Source organism: Parasteatoda tepidariorum, chromosome 4, assembly GCF_982258835.1.
Source record: "Parasteatoda tepidariorum strain Cologne lab strain chromosome 4, Ptep-v5.0, whole genome shotgun sequence".
NCBI lineage: Eukaryota > Metazoa > Arthropoda > Arachnida > Araneae > Theridiidae > Parasteatoda > Parasteatoda tepidariorum.
Window position 1 is genome coordinate 78,788,652 of NC_141758.1, and position 12,977 is coordinate 78,801,628.

General features: G+C 28.6%; 1 protein-coding gene across 1 annotated transcript in view; it reads left to right on the forward strand.

Moving 5' to 3' along the window:
• LOC107446595 (uncharacterized) overlaps positions 1-9,532 on the forward strand; it is a 46,290-nt gene extending 36,758 nt beyond the window's left edge. Inside the window, exon 2 of the mRNA XM_016061279.5 lies at positions 6,782-9,532. Coding sequence (XP_015916765.3) covers positions 6,782-7,065 — 284 coding nt within the window. The 3' untranslated portion in view covers positions 7,066-9,532. The remainder of the gene's footprint in view (positions 1-6,781) is intronic.
• Positions 9,533-12,977: the final 3,445 nt, after the last annotated feature.

Below are 12,977 nucleotides of genomic sequence, written 5' to 3' on the forward strand. Positions count from 1 at the left end.
ATTTATTTCTTTAAATATTTAAGCTATTTCCCCAGGCAATTTCGGTAAGTTATTATAATTTAAAAGTAAAGCTTTGCTTATTATTATTATTAAAAAAAAAAAAAAAATTGAAGTGTTTTTTCCCGAAAACTTTGGAAGATAAAAGTTAAAGATTTACCCCTATTTTACTTTCTGATGAAATATATTTTTAGTTGTAAAACAAAACATTTCATTATACTATGACATTGGGTGTTTTTTGAATCTATTTGTAGCATTACTAAGTTTACTGTGCAGTATTACGGCCAAAGAAATATTGAATAAATATTCAATTAACAATTTATTTTTAGAGAATAGCATGCTCTTCATAATTAACCTGGGAAATGTAGCTAGCCTTGACCGACATAATCGGTTAATGATAGTTTCTTTTCTTACTGAAAATTTAATGTTCCACGCTAAACCGCGTTAATTTCAAATGCTTTTTCTCTTCTTTTTATGGCTCGCTATCGATAATCTGTTTCTATTTTCAGCACAGCTTATTCCATACTTGCTAAAACAGTAAATAACTTTTGGTATCGATTGGTTTGTTATCTCCTTCAAATATTATTCATGTTCAAATATTATTCATGTATATTGTTTCATGAAGTTCTCTTCAATAATTCTAGATTATTCTAGTGCAAGGGTGTTTGTGTTTCAATTTTGTTAGGAACCTAAATGATTGGATATAAAAATGTTTATTAATAATGAAACTTAGGCTTATACATTTATTTTTTATTTAAAGTGCCCTAATTCAGATTTACATAGGAAGAAATCAATTATTTAATGTAACACAGTTACATTAAATAATGGATTTCTGTTTTGCTGCGTCATGTTTAACGTTTGCGAATTTCTTAACCCTTTTTTTTTACTTCCTCACTTACTTTAAATGTATTAAAGCAGTATGAAAATGTTTTTTTTTCAACTATGTTATTGTGTTTGATTTTAATTAATAAATCTAAAAACCTTAAATTAATAAAGAACATAACTCTAAGTGTTTGCCAGCGGACGTTGACTGGTCGGCGTTTGCCATTCGCAGTGGCAGAGTTTCCCAGGCGAGTTTTAACACTAGCATTCAAAGAATTTTTTCTTCTTTTTATAACCGCCGATCCAATTCTGAGATTTCGACTATCATTTGTCCATCTCCGTAGCCTTATAATTTTGAAGTCAACCTAGAAGACAAGGGGAAAAAGGGATCGAACATAGGGACAAACTAGGAACTCCTGGATCCAGCATTTGGAGATTTTTGCCTTCGTGGTGGATTTTTTGATGGAACTAACCCGCATTTGCGTTAGATGTTGAGGAAAACAACGACAGCTTCTCACGGTTAGCCGAACTGCAAGGGGAATATAACCCATGATCCGTCTACCACCGAGGACATTTTATGTCAGCAGTGTGGTCAGTACGGGCCGGGAGCAGAATTGTTTCAACCAACCATTGCTTGCATTCGAATTCGGGCCACTTCGTTAGGAGACGAGTGCTCTATCCCCTAAGCCAGTGTTTCCCAAACTTATGACTTCTGTGTATCATTTCTAAATTTTTCGTAACGCTGTGTACCACTAATAAAAAAATGAAAGTATTTTTTACTATAAAAACATTGCCCAAAAGTTAAAAATCACAACTGTATGTTGACACCACTAATTATTAAGTGTTAACTCTGCAAAAAATAGACAATTGAAAATACGTAATCGTAAAATTGAAAATACGTAATCGTAAATTTTCATGTCTAGCTTTGTTTTTAAATGAAATTTTCATTTGTTGCAAGATATTTCGCATAAGAACGCGTACCCCCGCTAAACTGTTCCCGTACCCCTGGGGGTATGCGTACCACACTTTGGGAAACACTGCTCTAAGCCACTGCGGCTCGCGTGCGAATACTTTTTGAAAAATAAAGAACAAAAAATAAAATAAATACTTTTGATGAACAAAAAATAAAATAAATAGTAATAACGCCGCCGTCTTCGGGAACTTTGTCAAAGTCCATACAAATTTCAACTTCTCAAATTATATTGAATTTTGGAAACATTTATCAATAAGCAATTAGGTTTCCAGAAATTGCTGTAAGTTTTTATGATCATGATATGCTTGGGATTTAATTATTTCTATTGTAAACACAATAAAATTAAAATTTCCTTTAATATGCATCTAAAATTCCTAATTTTGTTAGCAAATTTAAGAATCAATCCTAATGCAGATGACTTCAACAAAAGCAAAATTTATTTCTGCTTAAAAATGATCTAAAATTTAATATTTCAATTGACTTGTTTTAATTTTGTAAGAAACTTAAATGATTGGATATAAAAATGTTTATTAATAATAAAACTTAGGCTTATATTTTTATTTTTAATTGTCTTTTTTAAAGTGTCCTAACTCAGATTTAACTCAGATTTACATGGGAAAAAAATTTGATATTTTCTTAAAAATCCCATAGTCCGCCGATAAATAACATTGTTTTCACCCTTTCATATTTTTTTAGTATGCTGGAAAAGTTGAATAACAAGAAACGCATAAAAAAAATGCGTTTTCTCCCTCAAAAGGTTGCTCACTTTTTATCGATTTAAATTATGTTGCACAATCACTAAATAATGGATTTAAATTTTGCTGCGCCAGGTCTAACTTCATTATTCCATGCATTGATAAGCTTTTTGCTAAATTTGTTTTGTTTTTTTCTTAAATCTAACCAAGTTTATAACTAGATATTTTCTTTTGTTAGAAATTTAACGAAGTTTTATTTGAATGAAAAACATTAAAAATGATAAGTAAAAACCATTAATCATCTAACATAATTATGTAAGGTATTGTGATGTGATTTATATATAGAGAACATTTCGTATTTCTAGTGTAAGCTGATAATTATTTACAGAACGGAAGGAAAATTTCGTTCTGTACACTCGGCATCTTCAGTTTTGAATCATATTTGAGGCTTCTTTCTTTCTAATTTCCTTCTAATGCGTATCGAAAGCTTAAAAAAGTTAGATAAGCATTGAAAGGTTCGATAAGCATTGATTTATATGTTATTGATTGACTAAATAGCACACAAGAGTGAAAAATCAAATAAAATGTGTATATTTTAGATAAGGGAATTCAGCATTGTTTTTTATCTTAATAACTGGAACAAAAAAAAAAAAAAAGAAAGAAAACGAAGAAAAAAATTACTTGTTTGCATCAGGGACTTGTATTTACTAAAATGAGTTTTCTATTTCATTTCCTACAAATGCTCGAAAATCCTTAAAAAGTTCACACTTAACCCAATAAGTTGTTTTAGTCATTTGAACAAAAATTAGGGTTAATAATTTGCCCGAAAACATTTAACAAATTTAAATATATATATATGCCTGCCAAAAATTTAATTTTGGAAAATATTACACTATATTCTTTTCATATCACTTCCTTTTCTATGCCTCCAAAACAAAAACATAACATCACTGACAGAGTAACCTGCATTCCTTTGGAATCTGCCGGAAGGGTTAAAAAATCAGGCTTATGCTTGACAAGCAAAAACAGACGATATCCCTCCAACAAAATAAACTTACTGAAACTTCCACTGCTCATCAAATAGTTTTACACTCGAAGGCTCATTGACCTTACAGCCACCGTGACCTCTTTTTTAAATATTTCTTATTTTATCTCTTCGAGAAGAGATGATAATAAACACTGCTTAATTCTCGTGCCATTAAATTAAAAGGGTAAAAAAGGAATAGAAAAAAGCTGGGTAATACGATCGGTTTCTTAGGACGAGCTGTGGCTAATGGAGCGATGGTTGAGATTCAGTCATGTTTGATCGTGGGGGAATGACGTTTGTTTACTGCTGATAAATTTTTTTTCTTTCGCTTATATTCTTGGGTTGTCATCTTATATCCTTGTTCATCAAGGTCTCCCGCTGAGTGTCACAAGCGTCCGGTTGAAGTGTTTATTTTAAATAGAATTCCTTTTCCTTTTTCTGAGGAATGAGTGTTGATATTTGAAGGCCCCTCCCCAATTATAAAGGTTTTGTTAACAATTTGTGAATTAATTTGAAGTTCTGCTGTGTTAATCATTAATTATTATTTCGAATAACTGCTATAGCTCACTTAACTAATTTTTTAAACATTAAAGCAGTTTTGTTCTATGCATCCGTTAAAAAGGAGAAATAACACTTTAACAATCGGATTTTTATGCACTATATTGCTTATTGGGGAATATACCTGTAAATGGTAATCAGTTTGTGTATTCTTAATCCCCCCCCAGCTTAATAATTAGTGGTCATACCCGCGGACTAACATTTGTTCAGGGTCAAAAGACTTTCCCTGTATGCCTAAAATGTAATGTGCACCAGGCTACACCTGATCATTTGCTGTCCTGTATGGGGCTAGAGTAGCATTTTATCTTGGAGGGTCCGGCGATGGTATTTGATTTTCTGTAGGTGAACGGTCTTCTGAACTTGGTCTAGCCTGGTTCTGGGCCTAGTGGAATAAGTAACAACAACATACTTAATTTACAAAATCAGATTAGACCAGTCGAATGCAGATTTTTTTTTTATCTTCAAGCATTTGAAGAGCCTTTATCTAAATGTGGCCTTTACCAAGAAGATAAACAAAAGTTTTTGGATAAATACAAAAAAAAAAAAAAATAAATAAATAAATAAATAAAAAATAAAGATGACGAACTTCAGTGGTTTTGTTAAGCTTGTAGAATTATCATTGAATTTATCAAATACACCTTAGAAGATCTCATGACGATTTACTGAACCCTCTTTACCTTTATAGTGATTATTGATAGACTTTCAATCATCCGTGTGATTTAAATTCTTTCTATTTTTCTCCAATTTTTATCTTGAACTTTTAATTTTCTGAGTTTTTGGGCTTTTTACCTTAAACGTAGATTTGACTTTAAATTATCTTTGTAATTTTAGTTTTTACCATCGATTTTAATTTTTAACCTTTAATTGTAATATTTTATTTTACTTCATCTTAATTAGTTTTATCGCCATAGTCATTTTTCTGTATCATCTTTACATCTGTAATTATATATTACCGTTGTGATTCTGATGTTTTGTAGCGTATATTTTTTTATTAATATCTTTCTCCTTATACCCTATTTTAGGAGGGAGGGGTCTGAGTATCTATTGCTTTTCAAATCTATCATTTTGTTGCTTTTACTTTCAAGCAATATGTTTAGCCAATTACCTTTTCCGACAAAAAAAAGTTCTGAACTCGAAATACTGTGTTTTCTTACTTGTCTACGAGGGGAAAGGTGAGTTTATTACCACATCCTGTCTGAGGATGAAAATTGTTCGAAAATTGGCTAAAAGGAGAAAATAAACTGTCTTTGTTTATTTCTTTCTTTTACCACACCTCAGCGGCTTCTGTAAAATAAAACTAATAAAATAAATAAAACTGACGTTACTTTGTACGGTACGATGTAAAAATATTTTTGTTAGTAAATATGTAATCATAAATTTTTTTGTCATGTCTTTGTTATATAATTACAAATTCTTCATTAAAATTACTTGAATTCAGTATTTTAATACATAGCCTAATTTTTGAGAAATAATACAAATATCACGAAGAAAAAAAAAAAAAGATTCCAAAATTTTTCTATTTCTATCATAATCGGGGTTGGCTTTCTGCCGGCAGAAACTGGTTTTTGCCATGCCAGTGGCCGAAACTGGTTATAACCGGCAAAAACTGGCAGAAACTAAAAAGACGTCTATATTAGTTCTAGTAATTGCTTAATGACATTTTGTTTAAGTAAACTGAAAAATGTAACTCCACGTAACTGTAACAAACATTTTAATTCATTGTTTGTAAATATATATTATTTTGTTTCTATTTATTATAAAGAGTGCAGTATATCAAATATTTATATAAAACAAATCGGCCCCATTTCCTGAAACTTATTTTTCCTGTCAAGTTTTGACAACTACCCCAGCTGCTACATGGTGGTCCAGTTTTAAAAAATATGCAATAGATGAAAGTTTCACAAATCTTGCTTGTTCCTTCAAGGCAACGCCTGCTAGTTCTGCTGAACTTGAGAGAATCTTCTCAAATTTCTCGTTCGTGCATAGCAAATTGAGAAATTGTTTAGGTTTAGAAACTGCATCAAAACTTGTCTTTTGTTATAGATTACTGCAGAGTGCAAACAATGAAATATTTGATTTTGAATGGTGATAATTTTGTAAATAAATTGTACTTTGTTTAACATTTAATTGTTTTTTCTATGAATTATCCATTGTATGTCAATCTCAGTATGTCATTTTCTGAATTTCTGCCACAAATGTGGCAGAAAAGGGTTTCTGCCATGCCGGTTTTAACCGGTTTCTATCAGTGGTTTTAACCACCTCGCCAGAAACTTGCCAACCTTGATCATAATGCTTAAGTTTTGAATCCTTGTCAAAAAAAAAAAAAAAAAAGTATAATTTAATATTTAAGTGAAGAAACAAAAAAAAAAAAATTAACGAGGAAGGGGTGATTGCAGTTCGATTGCTTGTCTAAACTAGGCAGTGTATCTAATAATTAATATAATAATTGCATTTTAACTCTACTTTCCCTTTTTTTCGACAATCAAAGAGTTTAAAGTTTTCAATCACCGTCTTCTTCACTAGCATTTAGATTTTGATAGCGATTTTGTTTTTTCCTTCTCTTGAAATATTCACTTTCGTTGCGATTCCTAATGTGTTAATAGACTAAGATTTTACAGTTATAGCAAGGGTGGTCATTACGAAACACTATATTAATTAATACCATGTTTATTAAAATTTACTTATCAAACATTCATTCTTATTTTGCAGATCACAGTAAGGTGACTAGAGCTAGATGGTTTTCAAGAGATAGATTGAACACCACCGAATATATGAACAATCTGGCTACTTTGGACAGAAGACTGACCCTGGATGAAATCCTGGAAAAAAAGAAACGCGCTGCCATATTTGAGCCGCAACTATTGAACGAAAACCTTTACTCGGACGAGGTATTTGTTGACATTTCCGGCCTCCCACGCAACTTAAGAAACAGTCACGATTATGAAGAAATTGATCACAAGAAGTGCTTATTGGAGATGCAAGATCGTCAGTAGGACACAATTCTGCCTTCCATTCATATATACCTGTAATAATTTATGGACTTCTATTTTTTTTGAGGAAAAAACAAACAAACTTATAACTCTTAATAAACATAACAAAGAGTGAACAGAAAAAGTATAAGTAATCTCCGTAATGCATTTAATGCGAAAAACATAGCTCTGCAACTATTTATTTTTAAATAAATTTAAAAAAAAATCTTATTGAAACCAAGTGAATGTTGAAATGGAATATTTAATGAAATGTTTTAAAAATTTAATTGCACACGACAAATTTTCTTTACACAAAGAGTAAAAGTGAGATTAAAATAGTAGGCGCCAAGTGTGTGTAGCTTCAAATTATGTGGAATGGTTTTGATATTTTTTTAATTTAATACAAGAACTATGTCTATTTTCGTGGAAAAATTATTACATAAATCAGTTAAAATAAGCAAACTCGCAAATTTAAAGAGTAGATAAAATAACCCTTTTCTCAAAGCAATTATTTTAACTTTAGTTTTTATGGAAACATATTTTAAAAAAAATGAATATTCATTTAATGGCATTTATAAATTTTATCATTATTAGTTTTTGCCTCAACTGAATAAAGCTGTATTTTTTTCTTTACTAGTATTAAAAAAATATAGGACAACTGTATATATTTTTTTAAAAAGAAATGTAAAATTAGCTTTAAAATTTTGCACAATTTAAAATAAGGCTCAACTTAGGGAGTGGTAAAATAAGCGACGGCTTAGATTCATAAATTTGGAGTCTCAAAAAATCAGTTTAATTCAAGACTTCATTTAAGTTGATTTAATTTTAAAATTGCAACTATTATTAATGTATTTAAAATGTCTATAACATAAAAAGAATTTTAAATTGAGCAAAACTTCAAAGATAATTTTGACATGTTTAGACAATCTGTAGGTTGGGTTGCCCCATAATTTAACTTTAAGTATCAGCTTTAAATAACAGCACTAAATAAAATTCATTACTAGGGGCCAAAATAAATTTGCAGATTGAGGATTTAGTTGGAGTTGGTCACAGCATCACCTGCGATAAATTAACGTTCGGCTGAACATTAAGGAAGGCCTATTCTAACACAGAAAAAAGTTGGCAGCTTTTTTTGGTATTCTATTTTTCTCTTGGGAAGGCATGAATAATCTCAGTATCCTCTTAATGCCATCAACTCTACAATTTTAAATACAAAACGACTAGAAAAAATTCAAATATTATTTTAGAATAATATAAAACTACCACTTTATAATGGTTGATGTGTACCTAAAAGGTTTAGATAAAGTTTAATATTTACTAAAAATTTTCCATTAAAAATGCTGATTACTAAACTAAGCGTTAGAGAAGTGAGAAAAGTAATAATATTTTTGAAAACTTTTGTAAGATAAACGCATTTATGTAAATGAACATCTGAAATTTCAATTTTCTGAATAATGTAGATAAAATGATATATAGGTTATCGTCTTTGCACTTTTTAAGTTAAAACTAATGCATTTACAAAGTTGCAAACGACAAGATTTTCCAAAACCTATATTGTTTTGATTACAAACTTTAAAAAAAACTACTTAATAAGTCCAATATATGGTGAACTTTTTTACATTGTGTAGGATCCTTTTTAGTACTGTCTTGAAAACTATTAATTTTAATCCATATTTTTCTGCCTTTTTTTAAGAAATTTTTTTTGTTTGGATATTTATAAACTTCGAAAATTCTTATCTTTATGCAAAAAAATATATTGAAATTTATTTTTAAATGTTTAATTATGCATTTTAACATTATAAAAAAATATTTCCATCATTATAATTTTCTGAGGTAAAATAGCTCCCGGGCTATTGAAAAGCTTCACTACAGGTTTGCATCTTTGTGCCTGTTACTATGTAAAAAATTAATAAATCACTTTATGTGTCTTATTTTTGTATAAATTTTTTTGATATTTTTTTAATCCAAATCTTGCAACTGGCAAGAAATTGTACTATTGATATCAAAAATTAACACAAAATGAAATACTACTAAGTAAACTAAATTAGCCTGCTCTAACTAAATTAGTAATAGTGATAATTTTTTTGATTGATTTGTTAAAATTTAGATTCCTATTTGTGTTTTATGAACATATCATTCAGTGATGAAATTTTAAGTTAAGATAAAAAAATGTAAACTTAAATTTAGATAGTAAATGTTTCTGAATGAAAAATGTTCGTTTTCTGTGATTTGTTTAAATGTTTGCCATCTATTTTTTAATTTTATGTAATATTTGTTCCTTTTTTTATTAAAGTTTTGTCAATTATGATTCTGAATTGCTTTTCCTGGAATAATTTTCCCTTATTTTGGGATCTAAAAAAACAATGAAAAGACTATTTGTGAGTAAATTAACATTATTTATGCTACTTATGTTTTTGAATTGTAAATATATTTTATTACTGTCCAAGTGTATTTAAGTTTTTTTTGAATAATAAATATTCAAATTTTTTTATATTTGTTTTGTTTCTTTCAAAAGCCATTTGATAAGCTTGGTTCTTTAATAAAAATATTCGTTTTGTATCAAAATGACAGTCCAACTTTAAATTTTGTTACCCTTTAGAACAGAGATGATGTAAAGTGCAAAAAGTTCGTATTCAAATATTTTCAAACTAATGCATTAACTGAAAAGAACATTTCTTTAAAATCATTGAACACTATTCTGGCATTTTTCAGGACTGACTATAGTGTCCCCTCAACTAGGGAAATCTATGTCGTATGATAAACTAGCTTTTTCTTAGGATCTTGGGAAGTATGTGAGTGACATGAGTTGCAAAGAAAAAAATCAAAGCTTAATTACAAATGATAAAAATAATTTGCAAGTGAATTGGCACAATGTTGTGAGCATTAATAAATTCTATATAATCCGCATAAGAAACCGTCTTGTTTTAAATTTAAAGCAGACTATTTACTAAACAGCAAGTTTAGTTATACAATGCTTTTCATTGGATTGAAATCATATCCATGGATTAGTAATTATGGATAAAAGTAGAGATTAGTTCTTAAAAAGAAATATAACAAGTGGCACACTCTGCACTTGAAAATAATAAACCTTAAATGTAATTTAACTGGCACACTATTCGAAAAAGATTTACTATCTCTGCTTTAGAAACTAGTAATAAAGCCTATTTTTAAGCTAGTTTAAAATAGTTACATTACATTACCCATTTTAACCAGTTAGTTAAAATTATCCAAATTTAATCTCATAAACAATTCTATTGTGGGGATAGCATCATAAAGTATAAAAAATGACAAATATTAAGTTACATATAATCCTCTTAACATGTATATTGTTATGTTACTACCCACTACAGTCAAACTTTCCTTTTTGGAGTGCATTTAAATCGTCAAAACTAAACGCTGAATCCATCAAGATTGATAAAACCAGAAATTGCAATTTTGCAAACTTTATTAAAGAAAGTCATTGTTCAATTTTATGTTAGCAATGAGATATTAAGTTTTTTTGATAAATAATAACTGCATCAGAAAAAAAAAAGTAAAAATAATGTTGAATTTGAAATCTAATCTAAAAGTGTATTATTGTCAGAAAAACGTATGCATATCTGATTTGATTCGATAGATAAAAACAAATTTTATTTGGTAAGGAGCCAATCACAGCAACTTGCAGCTCCTTTTAAATAAAAATGGAACCAAAATAGAATTTTATAAAGTGTTTATTAATAAAAAATAACACACATTTTAAACAAATATTCAAGTTTTATAAATTATTAATATGCCTGAGCTTAAACTTTTAAATCCGAAAACATTAAGCTTGAAAAAATATGCTTTGTTCATCACCCAAACTTTTACACCAATTTAATATTTAAAAGCAATAACCTATAATTTGCTGATAACACTCCTGTTTACATAATTATAGGAAATACTTGGGCAAAATAATAATGAGGCAAGAGGTATTTTTTCTGGTAAGACAAACCATGATTACCTTGTAAGCAAAAAGATATTTCTGCACATTCTGTTCTCATCTATTTTCTATTCTTGAAACTTATGAAATGCCTATCCGGAAACATTACTAAGCATTTATATATATATATATAATGATCTTGTACTGTGCCCTTTATGCATATAATTAATAAGACAGTCATACTACAAATTATATGATCAAGCATGGACAATCATTTCAGTATTGTAAGCTTCTATCATTAACTTCTCAATTAGTTATCAAAAAATAATTTTTAAACAAAAGGAAACAAAATCAATAATAAGTAATTTATTGGAATATTTTATATCAATGAGTAACATATTACTTTTAAGACAGATTCTTTTTCTACTCATAAATAAATTTCTTTAATGAATACGAAAAGGAACTAAAATAATTACTAAGGAAATATAAAATTCAAACTGTTGGTCCCATATTATTTATAAATTCATGAATAACATTAAGAAATTTTTTTTAGTTATGCAATATACTAGCAGGAGTTTTGACAAATTATACAATTACTAGTTGCTAACTGTTACTATATAACTACTACATTTCAAATTAAGGATGTTACTCAAATTCAAGGAAAGGTAAAAAATAAAAAAATAAATAAAAACTTGATTTTAGTGCCTTTAACACAAAGCAAAATTTTAATTTTAAACCATATGCCTTATATTCACTGAGCTTTAAAATCTACTAATATTTAAAAATATTACAAATTATTGCAAGAGACTGTTAGAAAAATTATTAAAACTAAAAAATGATTTCCAATGTTTGCATATTTTTATCAACCCAAATCATGCAATTGGAGCAACTTAATATAAATCACAAAGCTTTTCATTTTCTCAAAAAAAAAAAAAAAAAAAAAAAAAAAGCTTTTCTTCATAATTACATTTTGAGCATAGTTCACAGACTAAAGATGGACAAAACTTTACCCAATAGTTATAAATAAATAACTGTTTTATCAGTTATTTATTTATATTATGTTACAAATAACTGCTTTTATCAGTTTTAAAAATAGCATATTATGTGCTAAAAAGTTACCTCATCTCACGAAAGATTCCTAGAACAGTCTCAAATCTGTTTTTCAAAGGCTACATCTTTGAAATACTCTTTTGTGAATAATATGCTATTTTCATAATTGCTTCGAGTTTGCAACAATTACTCATAACTGTTGGGTTAAGTTTAGGCTATTTATAACCAGCGAGTTTATCCTAACTTATTTTGAAAATGGCGCAAAAAGTCACTATGGAGAAAAGCCACATTTTTATGATAAAGAAAAGCGTTTGTGGTCTATTTTTTAACATTTTAAAACTTACACTAATGCTGCATTATCTGGTATTATAAAATTTTGCAAAAACAGAATTTTCTTCTAGGTAGTAAAATTTTGCCAAATCGGGGATTTTTAAATAAGTTTAATAACTATTAAAATATTTAAATTATTTGTTCTAAAGCCTGGATAATTTTTGACACTAAGATGGTATATATAGTTTAAAATTATAGCTTAGTTTTAAGAGTAAAGCACTTAAATTGTGGCTTTATTTATTTTCCTCGATGAACAAGCTTTGAAAAACCATGTTAATTATGAAAAATCTACAATAGACAACTAGTCAACTTTTCATTTTGTGACACAGGGAAGTTCACTGTAAATAAACTTACAGCCAAAAGGTAAATATATGCCTCAATTTTGTCAAAAATCTAGACTAAACTGGCTTTGAAGTATGTTAGTTCACGCAAGGTCCTATTATCGGCACTGAAACATTTAAACTCCTCTAACAGCTACAAATAACAACAAAACTTGAAATAAATATGCACAGAGAAAACAAAAAAAGATATGAGATTTTGCCCATAGTGGTCTATTAACAGTGCTATAAGACAACGTAATTTTCAAACGAAATAGACTCAACAGTACTTCTTAATTATTTCTTTTGTTACAAACTGAATCAAGCTCAAAATTGGACCA